Below are 20023 nucleotides of genomic sequence, written 5' to 3' on the forward strand. Positions count from 1 at the left end.
AAACAGGCACAACTAATTTTTAACTACGTTTTCAGCTAACTCCTGAGATGAAAAGAATTAAAAAATTAAAAACTTCTTAAAATGAACAACATATCAAACTAGTGAGATGCAGCCAAACTAGTACTCAGAACATTTGTAGTTAATTGAAAAATAAAATTGAAAATAAGTGAACTAGAGATTTTTGTTTACAATGATGGCAGACTAGGTAAATCAGACTCCTTCTGACAAAAACTAGAAATTCTAGACAAAAACTAGGAAATTGGGACAGATATTTGACAACAGTCAGATCTGTTTAAATGAACTCATTGGAGAATTCTAGGGAAGGACCAGGAAAATAATGAAATCCATGGATATGAGCCTGCATTTGGAGCTGCCTTCATAGGTATATCTCATTATCCTGGAGTAGGCAAAGGTTGAAAAATGGGGCTTGAAACAAATTAACAGAGCTAGAGAGATTCAAATGGAAAGTCAGAGCCCATCAGATTAGAGGCTCAGTGGCTCAGTAAGCTTTCGGGCATTGGGTTGGGGTACCCTATGAGTAAGAGTGACCCCAAAAATCTAGTAGTCCTAAAAAGATCTAAAACATAGCTTGGAATTACCTGAATCTCTGTTCAGAGATCGAAAATGCCACTAGCCACATGTAGAAGAAAAAAAAAAAAAAAAAAGGACCATTTTATAGGAAGATAACATTATTGCTAGGCCTCAAAATATCTCCCCATGTAATATCTGGCTCATATCTTAAAGAGCATAGTTTTAAACAATGATAAATAACAGACAATATAAAAAAATCCACAGGATTGGCCTTTAAAATAACTATGCTTAATATGTTCAGTGAAAACAGACAAAATTTTGAGAATGTTGATAAGGGGATAGGGAACTCTAAAAAAGGAACCAAACAAATTCAGAACTGAAAACATATGGTAATGAAGTAAGACATAACTGAAGAGGGAATTAATGGAATACAGTCCAAGTCTGAAGGAAATATTCAGAGTGAAGATCACAGAGATGAGGAGATAGAAAAATACAGGAAATAATGTAAGAGACATAAGAGAAATAGTGAAAACTAAAATTCATATAACTTAAGCCTGAGAAAGAGAGGACAGAGAGACCTCAATCTGCAGGTTAAGGAAACAGCATGTATCATAAGCTGGATAATACAAAAACAAGCAAACAATCTATATCTAGATACATCGCTATAACATTAAATACAAATTTAAAGACCATTTTTAAAAATGTTCAAAGCAGAAAAATTGTCTTCAAAGAAATAGCAATAAGACATAAACTGACTACTCAACAAATGATGGAAATCAGGAGACAGTGCAATATCTTCAAAGTGCTGAAAGAAGGACTCTTAATTTAGAATTATGTATCTAGTGAAATGTTTTTCTAGAAGTCAAATTAGTACATTTTCAGATGAAAAGAAATTGAAAAAATTACCAGTAGCAAAATTAAAATCCTAAAAGGATATTCTACAAAAAGAGGGGAAAGGGTAACTAAGGGAGAAAGTGTAATGAATATCACATTAACTATTCTGAAACAATAATAATGTTTCTAAAGTATTTGTAGGGAATTAAAATACAAAGCAGCAATATCATAAATTTGGGAAAAGGGTAAATACAGTTAAGGTATTCTCAGGTTTCAGCATTGCCCAAAAGTAATAGAATACTTATTTATTTTAGAGTTTTGTTAATTCTGTGTGTGTGTTTTAATCTCTAGGGTAGACAGTGAAAGTAAAGGATCATATAACTGCCAAGTTAATAAAGTAGAAAAATAGAATAATAAAAAGTAACCAATATAGAACAACAGGAACTCTTAGTCATTGCTGGTGGGAAAGCAAAATGTACAGTCACCTAGGAAGACCATTTGGTGGTTTCTTAAAATATGAAACATCATCTTACTATAACAATTTGGCAGTCATACTCCTTGGTATTTACCTAAAGGAATTGGAAACTTATGTCTACACAAAAACCTGCACATGAATGTTTATGCTGCCTTTATTCACAATTGCCAAAACTTGGAAACAACCAAGATGTCCTTCAATAGGTGAATGGATAAATAAACTGTAGTACATCCAGCCTATGGAATATTACTCAGCAATATTAAGAAATGAGCTATGAAGCTATGAGAGGATATGGAGGAACCCTAAACATATTACTAAGTGAAAGCCGTCAGTCTGAAAAGGCTACATATTGTATCATTCCAACTACATGACGTTCTAGAAAAGGCAAAACTATGGAGATGATAAAATGATCAGTGGTTGCCAGGAGCTGCGGGGAGGGAAGTGAAGGAAGAGAGGGATGAAAAGGCAGAGCACATAGGATTTTTAGGGCAGTGAAACCGTTCTATAAGCTGCTATAGTGATGGATACACGTCATTATAGAATGTTTTATAATACTAAGAGTGAACCATAATGTAAACTATAGACTTTGGGTAATGGTGTCAGTGTAGGTTTACCAGTTGCAAAAATGTACCACTCTGGTGGGGGATGTTGATAGTGGGGGAGGTCATGGCAAGGGGGTCAAGGGATATATTAGGGAATCTCTGTACTTTCTGCTCACTTTTGCTATGAACCTAAAACTGCTAAACAATTAAGTCTTTTAAATAGAGTCATCTAAAATAAACACATTTTTTAAAATAAAAGAAAGCATTAAAGGAGAGAATATCAAAATAGGGCATATTGGAAGCAAATACTAAGATAGTAGATTTAAGGCCCCAAATAGTAGTAATTATATTAAATTTCAACATATTGGGGCATCTGGGTGGCTCAGTCTGTTAAGCGTCTGACTCTTGATTTCGGCTCAGTTCATAATCTCACAGTTTGCAAGATCGAGCCACACGTCAGCCTTTGTGGTAAGTGTGGAGGCTGCTTGGGATTCTCTCACTCCCTCTCTCTGTCTCTGCCCCTCCCTTGCTCATGCTCACTCTCTCTTTCTCTCTCAAATAAGTAAACCTAAAAGCCAAAAAACAAAACAAAACAAAAAAACCCTGGGCAGACGACATTAACAGATATTTCCTCAAAAAAGACATACAGATGCCCAACATCTGAAGAGGCTCAACATCACCCATCATCAGGGAAATACAAATCAAAACTACAATGAGATATCACCTTATACCTGTCAGAATGGCTAAAATCAAAAATACAAGAAACAGGTGCTGGCAGTGATGTGGAATCCTTGTGCACTGTTGGTGGGAGTGCAAGCTGGTGCAGCAACTGTGGAAAACTGTATGGAAGTTCCTCAAAAAAGTAAAAATAGAACTACCCTACCATCCAATAATAATACTGGGTATTTATCCATAGAATACAAAAACGCTAATTCTAAAAGATAATATGCGGCATCCTGTGTTTATTGTAGCATTTTTTACTGTAGCCACATTATAGAAGCAGCCTAAGTGTCCATTAATAGATGAATGGATAAAAACGATGTTGTAGATAAAGACAATGGAATATTATTGAGCCATAAAAAAAAAGAATGAAATCTTGCCATTTGCAGTGACATGGATGGAGCTAGAGTTGCTAAGTGAAATGAGTCAGAGAAAGACAAATACTGTATGATTTCACTCATGGAATTTAAGAAACAAAACAAATGAACAGTGGGGAGAAAAAGAGATAAACCAAGAAACAGACCCTTAACTATAGAGAACAAACTGGTGGTTACCAGAGGGGAGATGGGTGGGGGGATAGGTGAAATAGATGATGGGGATTAAGGAGTGCACTTGTGATGAGAACTGAGTAATGTATGCAGTTGTTGAATTCCTATATTGTACACCTGAAACTAATATAACACTGTTAACTATACTAGAACTAGAGTTAAAAATTGAATAAAAGTGAAAAACATAAAATACTAGAAATATTTTAAAATATGAACCTTTGTGTTATTGATAATTCTAAATACTTTTAAAATTTTTAACTAGGAAATAATTAGCAAATTCTGTACTTTCCTTAGGGAGTAATTTCTTGTTGTTCCTAAATTATCCAAACTGTGTTTGATGAACTTTGTTTTCAATAAATATATTCTAAATATTAAATTGAAGTTTTCTAGTTTCAATGGAGATTTTTTAATATCAGTAGATAATTGTCTTTATTTTAAATAGGTGGAGGCAGTTTCTTTGGGAAACTTGCCATGAGATATGTTCATTATAAATAACATTTCTGCTTATAATTGTATGAGTTAAGGGTTTTCAAGTTTCTCCGATATTACAATTTTTTTTTCTTCCTCTTAGGTTTTAAAATAAAACACTTAATCCGTCTTTTTAGATGTACCTTTCTATAACTTTTTTTTTGGTAGCTGTTTAAAACATAATACATATGTGTAATTTACTTTAATGTTAACATTAAAATTGAATTTAAGGCTTTCAGAGTTATGGTCTAGCTGAATACTGTGCCTCTACTAATAGTCTTGATTTCATAGCCAGCAACAATTTTATTCTGTTTATTAACTGGATCTAGTAAGTCAGCTGAGATTTATGAAATGCAATGGAAAAAATAAATAATTCTATAGAATTTTATATCACATTTCCTTTTAATTGACTAGATGAAACCATTGTTGTATTTACATTTCTGAATGGCTTTTTCATCAATTAATAGGGTGTAATATCTGAATTTTACCTGTTTGAAAAATTTAAATCTTTCTAGGACAAACTGAATTATGCTTGAATTAATTATGACAATTTAGTGCGTTTGAAATTGTTATATTTTTACACTTGTAGTGCAGTATTTAATGGTGATTAAAACTTCTAATTTTTGAGGGCTACTTAAAAATGACTTTTGTGGGGCGCCTGGGTGGCGCAGTCGGTTAAGCGTCCGACTTCAGCCAGGTCACGATCTCGCGGTCCGTGAGTTCGAGCCCCGCGTCAGGCTCTGGGCTGATGGCTCGGAGCCTGGAGCCTGGAGCCTGTTTCCGATTCTGTGTCTCCCTCTCTCACTGCCCCTCCCCCGTTCATGCTCTGTCTCTCTCTGTCCCAAAAATAAATAAACGTTGAAAAAAAAAAAAAATTAAAAAAAAAAAAATGACTTTTGTGTGAAGAACTTTCATTTTAAAGAATGATTTCTGACCAAAATGTTTTTTTAGTTGATTCTGAAAGTGATTACTGCTAGTAAAATGAATTTATATTACTATTGTGTTAACTTTTTTCTGAAGGTTGCACAGTGAATTAAAAGATGCTGTTGAAAAGCAACTGGAGACCCTTCCCTTTGGCACAGATATGGGAAATGATATATATACAGATGATGAAACAGTCAGGAATCTTCAAGAACAATTACAACTAGCCAATCAAGTGAGTGAAATATATTTTTAAAATTTTATTCTGAATTAACAGAATTTTTTAAATCTCTGTTAATCATTATTTATGAATGATAATAGTGGAACAGCAAAATTAATACATACTGATTTTCTACAAGAAACATTTAACAGCTAACAAAACGTATAATATATACCCTCCCTAAATTGTTATATAGTTACAAAATGTATGTTTTAATTGAATCATAAAGCTTTTGACATGATTTTTATGTCTTATTAAAATATTTTAATTCCCAAGAAAATTTTTAAAATTATTCACTCACCTAAATTTACATTTTTCATTTTTCTGTGTTTTATTTTCATACTGTGTTCTCTTCAGTTTTCTAAGATCATAGAATTATATTTTTTCAAAATTATACTTCTCCAAGTTACTTTCTCTCCTTTTGTCCTCCCTCATAGTAATTGAAATATTTGTTTTTATATATATATATATATACACACACACACACACACGTATGTATTTGTTATATATATATGTACATATATGTATTTGTTATACATATATATGTATTTGTTATACGTATATATATGTATTTGGTATACATATATATATATATATTATACATACATATATCCTGTTTTCTACACTGAACATTTTTGTGATTATACATAAAGGAGTTTAATTTTAATTTATAATTTTCTATTCTAGGCATCTCATAACTTGTATGGATTTGAATCTCATTCTACTTTCTACTTACGTGCCTCAGTTTCCTCATTTATAAATGGAGATTACAAATTCTTTATTGTGATTTTGATTTTATCGTTATCTATGAAAAATCACTTTTTTATATCCTAGAAATTTGGTTTTAAAATTTTTATACTTGTGAAGTTGAGAATTTAATCAGGCAGGCTATATGTACCTTGATAAAGGGGCATGTATTTAACTCTAATTTTATTTTTTTAATGTGTAAAGGGAAGGAATTTGAAAAAGCATGCTCTTTACTCTGTTCAAACTAGTATTATCAGGATTCCTAAATATTTATATAGAAATGAATGAAAATTAATTGAAGCTTTTGAATGCTTTCTAACCAGGTAGCAAAAGCTGATGCACAATGTACAATTCTCTGTAGTCCTTAATAGATTGTGGTAGACCATATGTAAAACAACCCTCTGTTAATATACCTTAAGTATATACAATGATTATTTGTCAATCATACTTCAGTAAAACTGAAAAACAAGAACTAGAAATTGGAGAGGGAGAAGTTAAGATGGCAGAGAAGTAGAGGGACTGGGATTTTCCTTGTCCCTCAAACATAGCTCTATTTCGGTCAGATCACTTGAACATCCAGGAAATAGATATGCAGAGTGGCAGGAGTATCTCCACTGTTGTAGGGAGACAGCTTGGCAGATTCCAAGTACATGTATGTGAATTGGGGGAGATAAAACGGCATAGGCACAGAGGGGAGGGAACCCCTTCTGTGGAGAGAAAAAAGGGAGAGAAAGAGAGGGGCTGTGAAATTCCAATGTCAAATTAGCACAAAAGGAAAACTTCTCTGGACCACAGACTGAGGAACAAAAAATATGGAGAGTACCAGGTTCTATTTCGCAAAAAAGCCTTAGAAGCTGAAACAAGATTTCAAAAGTGCGTGGCTTTCTGTGGAACCAAGCTGGAAGCCTTGGCTCATGCTTCTGGGGAGGAGGAAGCCAGCTCCAAAGCACATAGCATGGTGTAGAATCTCAGAGGAGTACTGGGAGAGAACAGTCCCCTTCTTGGAGTACTTTGTGAAGACGGTATATTGCCTCCCCAAGGAAAAGAGACCCTGCAGATGCCAGCCAAAGGCCTTTTAAATCAGCAGGGTCGGGTGGCTCTACTCCAGAACGGGGGAAAGGAGTCCCACTGAGCTGGGTCCTTTGAGACTTTGGGTTATGAATCCCAGCTGAGCACTTAGAAGGCACAGGAACTGTGGATCAGGGCAAGCTGACTCCCCTAACTATTCTGTGAGGACTGCCTGAACAGCGTGGGTTGAGATACCCAGTCCAGGGAAGAGAGATTGGGGAGTTGACATTTTTCTCCCCAACACCAACACCAACACAGTGGGACTTAAGAGAGCACCTCAGTGGCCCCTAGTGGAGGCGAGACCAGGTTACACCAAACTCTGCCCATATGGCAACTGCTTACTTAATGGAGGAAGACTTACTGATACAACACAGCTGGCCTCTCCTCCAGACCAGCACAGCCACTGGTCCCCGGCACCAACACACAAGTGTTTCTTTTTGTTTGTTTTTCTGTTTGTTTTCCTTTATTCTTTTCTTTTTCTTTCTCTTCCCTCTTTTAATGTTTCTTTTGGAATCAGGCTCAAAGTTTCTGATTTGTTTTTGGTCAATTCTTACATACATATATATATATGTGTGTATAAATAATAATATATTATATATATATAATATATTATTATAGTCATTTTTATTCTGTTCTTTTTCCAACTTCTCTTCTTCTTTATTTTCCTCTCTCTCTCCCTGAATTTGGCCTTATAGTTTTTTGATTCTCTATTTGGGTTTCTTTTCTCCCTTTTCATTTTTCTCTTTTAATGGGATAAGACTTCCACCCTCTTTCCTTTTTTGGGGGGTGAGTTGGTTACTTCATCAAAAACATTAAAGCACATCTGGTTGAAGGCCCACACATTCCGCCACTACAAGCAAAGAGGAGCTCTGCACAGTACTGATCACTAGGATGAGCAGCCAAAATGTACAACAGAGTGCACACCACATATACCAAAAATACCTGGAGTGCCAGGCCTGGATAGGGTATGACCCCTTTTTAATATAGTAGTACACTCAGGTGCAGGACACAGAAGAAACACAAAACACAGAAACTTAGCCAAAATGACAAAACGGAGGAATTCTCCCCAAAAGAGAATTCAAGATTTCTTCAAGAAGAAAGCAAGGCCAGAGAATTGTTCAAAACAGATATAAGTAATATATCTGAACAAGAATTTAGAATAACAGTCATAAGACTAACAACTGGGCTTGAAAAAAGCATAGAAGACACCAGAGAAACTCTTGTTGCAGAGATCAAAGACCTAAGAACTAGTCATGATGAATTAAAAAATGCTATAACTGAGATGCAAAATAAACTAGAAACAGTGACAGCGAGAATGGAAGAAGCAGAGGAGAGACGAGGTGAAATAGAAGATAAAATTTTGGAAAATAAGCTGAAAAGAAAAAGGCAGGGGGGAGGAAATTACTAGATCACGAGGGGAGAATTGGAGACCTAAGTGATTCCATGAAATGAAACGAGTGTCCATATCATAGGAGTTCCAGAAGAAGAAGAGTGAGAGAAAGGGGCAGGTTTATTTGAACAAATTATAGCTGAGAACTATCCTAATCTGGGGAAAGAAACAGGCATCCAAGTCCAACAGGCACAGAGAACTCCCTTCAGAATCAACAAGAACAGGTCAACACCATGACATATCCTAGTGACTCTGGCAATATACAAAGATAAAGAGAGAATTCTGAAAACAGCTAAGGACAAACGATCCTTAGCCTACAAGGGTTGACACATAAGGGTAGTAGCAGACTTGTCCACTGAACCTTGGAAGGCCAGAAGGGAGTGGCAGGAAATATTCAACATGCTGGATAGGAAAATTGTGCAGCCAAGAATCCTTTATCCAGCAAAGCTGTTGTTCAGAATAGAAGGGGAGAAAAAAAAGAGTTCTCCAGACAAAAAGAAAACTAGAGGAGTTTGTGATGACTAGACCAGGCCTATAAGAGATCCTAAGGGGTACTGTGTGTGTGGAAAGCAGCAAAGACTACAGAAGGACCAGGGATATCACCACGAACATCAAATCTACAGAAAACACAATGGCACTAAATTCATATCTTTCAACAATCACTCTGAATGTAAATGGACTAAATGCCCCAATCAAAAGACATAGGGTTTCAAGATGGATAAAAAACAAGAGCCATCAATATGCTGCCTACAAGAGACTCCTTGAAAGTGAGGGGATGGAGAACCATCTATCATGTTAACGGACGTTGAAAGAAAGCCAGAGTAGCCATACTTTCATCAGACAAACTAGATTTGAAAAGAAAGACTGTAACAAATCAAAAAAGGCATATCATAATTAAAGGTTCTCTGCACCAAGAAGTTTTAATAATTGTAAATATGCCCCCAGTGTGGAAGCACCCACTTATATAAATCTATTAATCACAAACAGAAGCAAATTTACTGATAAACACCATAATTGTAAGAGAGTTTTGTACACCACTTACAACAATGGACAGGTTATCTAGGCAGAAAATCAGTACAGAAACAATGTCTCTGAATGACACATTGGACCAGGTGGACTTAACAGATATATTCAGAATTTTTCATAATAAAGCAGAATACACATTCTTCTCGAGTGCACATGGAACATTCTCCAAAATAGATCATATATTGGGTCACAAAACAGCCCTCAACAGGTACAAACAGATTGAGATCATACTGTGCATATTTTCAGATCACAACACTATGAAACTTGAAAGCCCCCAAATACATGGAGGTTAAAGAACATCCTACTTAAGAATGAATAGGTTAAACGAAATTTAAAAAGAAACTTAAAAATATGTGAAAGCAAGTGAAAATGAGAACACAACAGTCTAAACCCTTTGGGATGCAGCAAAGGCAGTCCTAAGAGGAAAATACACTGTAATTCAGGCCTATCTCAAGAAGTCAGAAAGGTCCCAAATACACAACCTAACCTTACACCTAGAAAAGCTGAAGCAAATAAAGCCCAAAGCCAGCAGAAGAAGGGCAATAATAAACATTAGAGCAGAAATAAATAGAATCCAAAAGAAAACAGTAAAACATTAATGAGACTAAGAACTGACTTTTTGAAAGAATAAAAAAAATTGATAACCCCCTAGCCAGACTTCAAAAAGAAAAGAGAGGGGATCCAAATAGATACAATCACAAATAAAAGAGGAGAGAGTAAAACCAACACCACAGAAGTACAAGTGTAAGATGATGCTATGAAAAACTATATATGCCAATAAACTGGACAATCTGGAAGAAGTGGACAAATTCATAGACACTCATATACTACCAAAACTCAAATGGGAAGAAATAGAGAACTTGAACAGACCAGTGAAGAAGTGAATAGGTTATCAAGAATCTCCCAACAAAAGAGTCCTGGGCCAGATGGCTTCCTGGGGGAATTCTACCAGACATTCTACTCAAGCTGTTCCAAAAAATACAAATGTAAAGAAAGTTTCCAGACTCATTCTATGAAGTCAGCATTACCTTACCTTGATTCCAAAACCAAAATCCCCACTAAAAAGGAGAATGACAGGCCAATATCCCTGATGAACCTGGATGCAGAAATTCTCAACAAGATGGTAGCAAATCGAACTCAATAGTACATTAAAAGAATTATTCACCATGAACAAGTGGGATTCATTCCTAGGCTGCAGGGTTGGTTCAATATTTGCAAATCAATCAATGTGATACACCACATTAATAGAAGAAAGGATAAGAACTATATGATCCTGTCTACAGATGCAGAAAAGGCATTCAACAAAACATGGCATCCTTTCTTGATAAAACCCTCACAAAACTCGGGATAGAAGGAACATATCTTAACATCATAAAAGCCATATAGGAAAGACCACAGCTAATATCATCCTCAATGGAGAAAAACCAAGCTCTTTCCCCCTGAGATCAGAAATAACAGGGATGTCCACTCTCACCAATGTTGTTCAGTGTAGTGTTGGAAGTCCTAGCCTCAGCAATCAGACAACAAAACCAAATAAAGGCATCCAAATTGGCAAAGAAGAAGCCAAACTTCCACTCTTCACTGATGACATGATTCTCTACATAGAAAATCTGAAAGACTCCACCAAAAACCTGCTAAAGCTGATACGTGAATTCAGCAAAGTCACAGGATATAAAATCAATGTGCAGAAGTCGGTTGCATTTCTATACACCAATAATGAAGCAACAGAAGGAGAAATCAGGGAATCAGTACCATTTACAACTGCACCAAAAACCATAAAATACTTAGAAATAAACCTAACCAAAGAGGTAAAAGATCTGTATGGTGAAAACTATAGAAAGCTTATGAAAGAAATTGAAAAATATCCAAACAAATGGAAAAACATTCCATGCTCATGGAATGGAAGAATAAATATTGTTAAAGTGTTGATGCTACCCAAAGCAATCTAGACATCCAGTGCAATGCCTATCAAGATAACACCAGCATTCTTCACAGAGCTAGAACAAACAGTCCTAAAATTTGTATGAAACTACAAAAGACTCCAAATAGCCAGAGTAATGTTGAAAAAGAAAACGAATTGGGAGCATCACAATCCTGGACTTCAACTTGTATTACAAAGCTGTAATCATAAAGTCAGTATGGTATTGACATAAAAACAGACCCACAGATCAATGGGATAGAATAGAGACCCAGAAATGGACCCACAAATACACCAATCTTCAACAAAGAAGGAAAGAGTATCCAATGGAAAAAAGTCTCTTTAGCCAACGGGTCTGGTAGAACTGGGCAGCAACATGCAGAAGAATGAAACTGGGCTACTTTCTTACACCATATACAAAAATAAACTCAAAATGGATGAATGACCTAAATGTGAGACAGGAAACCATCAAAATACTATAGGTGAAAACAGGCACCAATCTCTTTGACCTAAGCCACAGCAACTTCTTATTTGACATGTCTCCAGAGGCAGGGAAATAAAAGCAAAAATGAACTATTGGGACCTTATCAAGACAAAAAGCATCTGCAAAGCAAAGGAAACAGTCAAGAAAACTAAAAGACAACCAACAGAATGGGAAAAGATATTTGCAATTGACATCTCAGATAAAAAGGGTTAGTATCCAAAATCTATAAAGAACATCTCAAACTCAACACCCAAAGAACAAATAATCCAGTGAAGAAATAGGCAGAAGACATGAATAGACACTTCTCCAAAGAAGACAACCAGATGGAAACAGACACATGAAAATATGCTCAAGGGGTACCTAGTGGCTCAGTTGGTTAAGCGTCTGACTTTGGCTCTGGTCATGATCTCATGGTTCGTGAGTGCAAGCCCCACCTCAAGCTCTATGCTGACATCTCAGAGCCTGGAGCCTGCTTTGGCTTCTGTGTCTCCCTCTCTTTCTGCCCCTCCATCACTCATGCTCTGTCTCTCTGTCTCAAAAATAAATAAACATTAAAAAAAAATTAAGCAAAGAAAAGATGCTCAACATCATTCATCCTCAGGGAAACACAATCCAAATGAGATACCACCTCCCACTGGTCAGAATGGCTAAAATTAACTCCAGAAACAGCAGATGTTGGCGAGGATGTGGAGAAATGGGAACCCTCTTGCACTGTTAGGGGGGATACAAACTGTTGTAGCCACTCTGGAAAACAGTATGGAGGTTCCTTAAAAAATTCAAAATACAAATACCATACAACCCAGCAATTGCACTGCTAGGAATTTATCCAAAGACACAGAAATGCTGATTCAGAGAGGCACATGCACTCCCATGTTTACAGCAGCACTATCAACAATAGTTCAGGAGTTGAAGCCCCGCATTGGGCTCTGTGCTGACAGCTCAAAGCCTGGAACCAGCTTCAGAATCTGTGTCTCCCTCTCTCTCTGCCCCTCCCCTGCTCATGCTCTGTCTCTCTCTCTCAAAAATAAACATTAAAAAAAATTAAAAAGTTAAATTTTAGCTATGAAATAATAAAAAAATTTCAACATAAGAAATTTCATCTTTTGGGTTCTTCTCTAAATTGTTATTAACACAAGTGCATATCAGGGCGTCTGGGTGGCTCAGTCGGTTGTGTCTAGACTCTTGATTTCAGTTCAAGTCATGATTTCAGGGTCATGGAATCGGGTGCTGCATTGATGCCCAGCATGGAGCCTGCTTGAGAGTCTCTTCTCCTTCTCCCCCTGCCCTTCCTCCTGACAAGAAAAAAAAAAAAAAGATTAAAAAAAATACAAAGTGCATATCATCAAAAATAGTACGACTATACCATCTTTACACAGTCTTATTTATATTTTTGTGACTTTATATATAAGAATTCGTTCTGTAAAAGAATATGATTCATTTGTACTGTGTAATAGCCTACTAATAATTTAGTGAATTCTTGATTCTTTTTGTTTTATAGGAAAAAACTCAGGCTGTGGAACTCTGGCAGATTGCTTCTCAGGAGTTGGACAGACTTCAGAGACTTTACCAGGAATATATGACTGAGGCCCAGATTCATGTAGTTGAAAGTCAAAAACAAAAGGTAATCTTGGATTTCATAGTTTTCTTACATATCAGTTTTCATAGTTTTCTTATATATCTTCATTCTGGAGAAACTCAGTTTTGAAGAGGAATGCCTAAGTGTCCATTGTGTTATTTATGTTAAATAGATCTTTCCTGATTAGATATTTCTTGGACAGTTAGTCAAAGCAGTGCCTATTGTACATTAGGTTTTATAATATAAATTAGCAATGGAAGCTGTATTTAGTTCTAAGAAGCAGGTATAAGATGATTCTGTATAAATGGACCCCCAAACTTTTATATTGTTAATTTCCTACCTTGCTTAAGACAGAAACTATTCATTAGATCATGGCCAGTGAAGAAACCTGCTCAAATATAGTGACAACGTCATGTAAGATGAAAATATTAACACCCTTAATGTGACCTCTAAGATAGGTATCAAGTGTTTTAGCATAGGTTAATCAGATTAGAGTTTTATAATAGGAAGAGATCTTAATGATTATTAAGGCATTCTTTCTATCCAAAGAATGATTTTTATATTGTCAAAGTGGACATTAAGCTTTTGCTGTATACCTCTGTTGACATGAACTTACCATGTCACAAGACCATCCATTCCTTGAAAAATCTGCCTCCTTTATCCTTCCATTGATTCTTTTTCTGCTGGGAACATTGACAGTTGTAGAGTAATCCCAATTCTGATTCCTTTTCTGTGGGTTTTGAGAAGCCAGCTATGTAAATACATTGGTTATCACACCTTTCTTTAATTCTCATTTATGGACTTTTCAAATTCCAGTTTAAGATTGTTCCTATTATCATCAGCATTATTGGGAATTTTTACCTAAAGGAGTCATAATAATGCTTACATGATGCTTTGCACTTTACAAAATGATTTTTCTATATATTCCCTGGTTTGCAAATAACCCATATGGAGTCTGAGCCATAAGACGTTTACCTCTGAGAGAAGGGGAGTGGGGAGAATGGGAAAAATGAGTGAAGGGGAGTGAAGAGGAGATACAGGCTTCCAGATATGGACTGAATAAGTCACAAGAATAAGAGGCACATTATAGGGAATATAGTCAGTGATATTATAGCAACATTGTATGGTGACAGATGGTAGCTATACTCATGGTGAGCCATAGCACGATGTATAGAGAAGTTGAATCACTTCTCTATTGTGTTGGTTGTATACTTGAAACTAATGTAACATTGTGTGTCAACTATACTCAAAAGTGTGGGGGCGCCTGGGTGGCTCAGTCAGTTGAGTGACTGACCTTTGATTTCAGTTCAGGTCATGATCTCAGAGTCATGGAATTAAGCCCCATGTAGGGATCTACACTGAGCTTGGAACCTGCTTAAGATTCTCCCTCCCTGCCATTCTCTCCCTCTCCCCCACCCCTCTCTTTCTTTCTCTCTGTGTCAAAAAAAAAAATTGAAAGTGTGTCTATGTATGGATATGTGTATATAGATAGATAGCATTTTATCAAAAAGAAAAGGCTTTTACTTCTGAGATCTAGAAACCATTTCTAATACAATCTAGTTCTTTGAGGCTGTTTTCCTCATTTAGGTCAATCTACTAAGTCCTGTGTTATTTACCTTTATTCTTGTACTGTAGCTATGCAGTTAGTTTTCTTTTTTTGAACAAGACTTTACAAATAATACTTTGTCCTTATTTCCCCAGTTATCTATCAGCCTTTAATTCTGTCATCCAACATATTAACAGCCCCTTCCAATTTTGTGTCCCCTGCACATACTGTGTTTAACAGGATCATAACAGATAATGACATAACTTAAAAATTCAAGCCATGAGAATTTTAAAAGGGGATAGAGGGACAATAATTCCTGTGCCAGGGTTTTATGCTATAGGTTTTGAGTAGGTTTGAATGTAGTTTTCCAAAATTATGCAATGTCTCTCTTAGCATGTCTATTTACTAATAAACCAATTTTTAGAAATAGTGGTCTTACATAAAAAATAAATACATTCATTTTTTGTAATCATTTTTAAAAGTTTTTGTCTTATTTCTTCAACTGTTAATTCACACAATAACAGAAAGGCAAGTAATTTCATCTAAACTTAGGCACAATGAATTTAGACTTGATTTTAGGTTAATTTTACATACAGGTTATGTCTGTTGTACAGAATGCTATTTATGTACACTTCTACCTTCCTACTATAGGATCAACTGACCAATTTTCAACAACTGACCAAGCAACTTCATGTTACTAATGAGAACATAGAAATGGTAAGTGAAAGTATCCATTTAGTGTGCTTGTTTATACAAACTAGAAATTGTCACTATAAATATTATTTATGCTAATAAAAATCAGTAACAGAAAATCCTGTGTTACGTGAAATTAAGATAAGTAGGCAGTCCTCTTTTTTATCTTTTACATTCAATAGCATGACAGAATTCACAAAACTTACTGGAGATCTAAAGCTAAAATCTCTCTGAAATACCACCTAATCTAATGGTTATCTTAGGGTCCTAGGTAGGATCTCCTGAGAGTATTCTAGACTGTGAGCTTCTCAAGAGTATGACTCATGCTTTATTCTTTCTTTTTTCTTTTCTTTCTTTTTTTTTTTTTTTAACATTCATTTTTGAGAGACAGAGAGTGCAAGCAGGGTTGGTACAGAGAGAGAGAGAGACACAGAATCCAAAGCAGGCTCCAGGCTCTTACCTGTCAGCACAGAGCCCGACATAGGGCTCGAACTCACAGACCGCAAGATCATGACCTAAGCTGAAGTCAGACGCTCAACCGACTGAGCCGCTCAGGCACCCCTCTCATTCTTTATTCTTACCATTTTGTGTAGCACACTCCTAGGTATATAATAAGAATTGTAGAACTGTTAAATAAACTAATAGACCAATTGCTTAAAAATAATGGAACGTTAAGGATCATTTGTTAGTGGATTGACCACCAGTATTATTTGGTATATCTAAATTTCCCTTTAATATTTTTCTAAAAGAAATGTAATTAGCCTTCCTAATTCTACTCTTTACCTTTTTTCTCCTCTCACTTTTCTTTTTCTCTTCTTTTGTCTCCTTTTCTTTTCCTTTCTTCTTGGAATTTTATTTTACCTCATTGTTGAGTAATATAATTATGACATCCCAGGTAATTCCTCTCTTTCCTTTCTTCATTTTGCTTAGTTACTCTGCTAATTCTTGTTAGTACCTAATGAAAATGTCTTTGTTTAAGAGTGGAGTTGTGCCATCAAAAGTAAGTTATCTAATTTTTTCTACCTTTCAAAATTTTCTCCTTTAACCATGCAAAAAATTATTAAATAAATTTTGCCTTATTTAGCTTCTATTTTTTAATCACTTAAAGTTTTTGATGATATACTTCTTAGACATTTTAAAAATAATATTAAAAGTTCTCCAGAACTAAATGACTAATATCCATAATCAGGAAATCATATTTCTGCATGAAATCAGTAGTTTAACCTATTATCACAATTATTCATTCTTTCAGTATATCTCCTAGAATTTCAGGGATTATATAATCCTCTGTTACCTTATACCACAGAGCTCCTATTTTATTATAAGCAACCCAAAATCATTATGATAAAAGTCATGGGAAGCAAATATTTGAGTATTCATAGGAAATGCATTAAAAATTTTCTAAGACACAAGAATTCATAGATTTTAGCCAAAAGTGATAAAGGAGTGACAAGATGGATATAAGAGATGAAAGAGAGAGAGCAAAGAAGAGGCTGTCTTGGTGGTTAAAATAAAGGAAAATGGTACAAGAAATATTGAAACTTAAGAATTTCTCTTAATGTACCTATCAGGTGGCAAACAAGACTGCTAAATGTGAAGAGACATAGCTAACTGATTGTAAAGATTTTGTATGTCTCAAAGAGCATTCAGAGCATAGGCATAGGAGCACGTTTGAGTAAAAATCAGACTTGAAGAAAAGTACCCTTTAAAAATCAAGCAGTTCATGGGGCACCTGGGTGGCACAGTCGGTTAAGCGTCCGACTTCAGTCAGGTCACGATCTCGCGGTCCGTGAGTTTGAGCCCCGCGTCAGGCTCTGGGCTGATGATTCAGAGCCTGGAGCCTGTTTCCGATTCTGTGTCTCCCTCTCTCTCTGCCCCTCCCCCGTTCATGCTCTGTCTCTCTCTGTCCCAAAAATAAATAAACGTTGAAAAAAAAAATTTTTTTTTAAATAAAAATCAAGCAGTTCCATAAAAAAGTTTCCTGAATTCATAATAAGCTGATTAATGGAATCAGTCCCTATGATATACAGTAAATTGGTGAGTATACAAGAAGTATATTCATGACCAGTGCACTTTTGTAACATATGGAAGTGATGTGAATGATACGTAAAAGTACAAATTTATATTTATTTATTACAAGTATATATTTATTTATATAATAGTAGTTGATATTTCCTAGAGGTTCTCTTAGTGAAATAAAATTCTTTTTTGAGATTTGTTCATCTCTATAAAATTACTCAAAAATATTTGCTAATTGCATATTAAGTTCCTTTCACTGTTAAAGGTTGCAAGAGAAATGTGCATCTAACCATAAATTCCTGTCCTACTTGGTAAAACAGGATGACATATGAAATAATCATGATTGGTGATTGAAAGGGATGCCTCCTTGGACCTTTATGAATCTTCAAACTCTAGAATATTAATATAGTATTTAATTTTCTTTGTAATGACAAATACAAAACACCAAAGCCATATTCAGTTGCAGTTGTTGAGCTCTACTAGGCTTGCTAGCAAATCAAGTGTGTTAGTTTCTAACACTAGCTTTTTATAGTTCACAGTTTCAATTTATAATTCTCCTAATTGCTCTATGTCATTTATTTTTAAGGTGTTCCCAACTGGTAAAAGACACAAGCATTAATTATGTTAATGCTAAGACAGTATATGTAATAAAACATTAATGGTGCATTACAGACATAGAAGAATTCAGAGATGTGAATCAGTTTGGACTGAAGTCATTGAGATTGCTTGACAGGAGAATTTGAAATGATATTAAAAGTCATCTATTTCCTCAAATGACATAGGCATCTTTCATTAAATGCTTTTCAGTTAAATGATCATCTAGCCTATGCTTTAGCTATTCCTTGTAAGAGATTTATCACTTCCCCAAAAAGTCTGTTCTTTTGAATTCTGATTATTAGAAAACTAAAATCTTCATAAATTTCCTCCCATTGATATGTGATTTTATCTTTTGGAGTAACATAGAACAAGCTCACTTCTTCAAGTCAACCCTTCAATTATTTACATGTAACCATTAGGTCTTTCCTGATTCATGCCCAGTGCTGCACCAGTTTGTTCGTTTTAACTATTCTGATATGGTATAATTTACCTACCTTTCATAATTCTAGCCTTCTTTTCCTGTGTGTGATAGTTGGCCTCTTAAATTATGGTCTGTGAATGGACCACTAAATTCTGGTCTGCAGTAGTCTGCTTCCCAAAATAAAGAAAGATGCAGTCTTCAAACTCTTCCATGTTTCAATGGAGACATTCATTCATTTATTCCTTAAAGGTTTAGGTACTTAGAATGTACTAAATCATGTGGCATTCACTGAGGATTCTGGGAGAAGGTGGTCTTCAATAAATGACTCATATTTTCGCCAGGAATACATGAACTTTAAATATAATGTTTGAATATAATGTGATGTGTATTGTAAAAATGCATATAAAATTTTATCAAAATATAGAAAGGAAACAATTATTTCTGTCTTAAAGTGAGTGGGCCACACAGGATGTGAGAGGGATAAATGATGGCAGGATGGAATTCTGATTTCAGGAAGAAATAAAATAGTGTATTAAAAATATGAAGTCCGTGGGGCACATCTGTGGCTCAGTCAGTTGAGCGTCCAACTTCGGCTCAGGTTGTGATCTTAAGGTTTTTGAGTTCAAGATCCATGTTGGGCTCGCTGCTGGCAGCACAGAACCTGCTTTGGCTCCTCAGATCCCTCCCTCTCTCTCTGCTCCTTCCCCACTCACACTCTCTTAAGAGAGAGAGAGAGAGAGAGGAAGGAAGGAAGGAAGGAAGGAAGGAAGGGGAAAGACGGAAGGAGGGAGGGAGGGGGAGTCAATGAAATTGAATAGAATATGATAGAAGCACAATGAAAACTGCTTTGGGGAGAAGCATTTGGACAGATGTATGTATGATTTGTTCGGATGGGAAGAAACTGAAATCAAGACTATGGATTATGAAGTAACTGGAGTCTGTATGACTTTACCTATAAGGCATATAAAGATGATAAGGATAAGGGATCTGTGCCTTTGTGATAAAACCAGCACTTACAGAAGAAAATCAATTTCCTTAAAAAAAGTTTTTTCTACAGTTGGAAGACTGCTACATATCTTACTTTAGGTTCCTTTGCAGGCTAACCCTGAGAAAATGATTCTAAAGCATGTCATTTATTTAGGAGATAATATAAGGGAGCACCAGTAAGGAAATGGGGAAGTGAGACTGGGAAAGGAAGAGAAGGTAGCCAAAGGGTTTTTAAGAATCATGCCAGTTAACACCGTGGGTAACTGAGACTGAATCCTACCAATGAACTCTG

General features: G+C 35.5%; 1 protein-coding gene across 7 annotated transcripts in view; it reads left to right on the forward strand.

Moving 5' to 3' along the window:
• The window catches only part of SCLT1 (sodium channel and clathrin linker 1), a 257508-nt gene that overhangs the window by 41979 nt on the left and 195506 nt on the right, over positions 1–20023 (forward strand). For all 7 annotated transcript variants that reach the window (XM_047855214.1, XM_047855220.1, XM_047855217.1 and 4 more), the window contains exons 6-8: positions 5139–5274; positions 13391–13513; positions 15666–15731. In XM_047855214.1, the coding sequence (XP_047711170.1) occupies positions 5139–5274; positions 13391–13513; positions 15666–15731 (325 nt within the window). The remainder of the gene's footprint in view (positions 1–5138; positions 5275–13390; positions 13514–15665; positions 15732–20023) is intronic.

Source organism: Prionailurus viverrinus, chromosome B1, assembly GCF_022837055.1.
Source record: "Prionailurus viverrinus isolate Anna chromosome B1, UM_Priviv_1.0, whole genome shotgun sequence".
Lineage (NCBI taxonomy): Eukaryota > Metazoa > Chordata > Mammalia > Carnivora > Felidae > Prionailurus > Prionailurus viverrinus.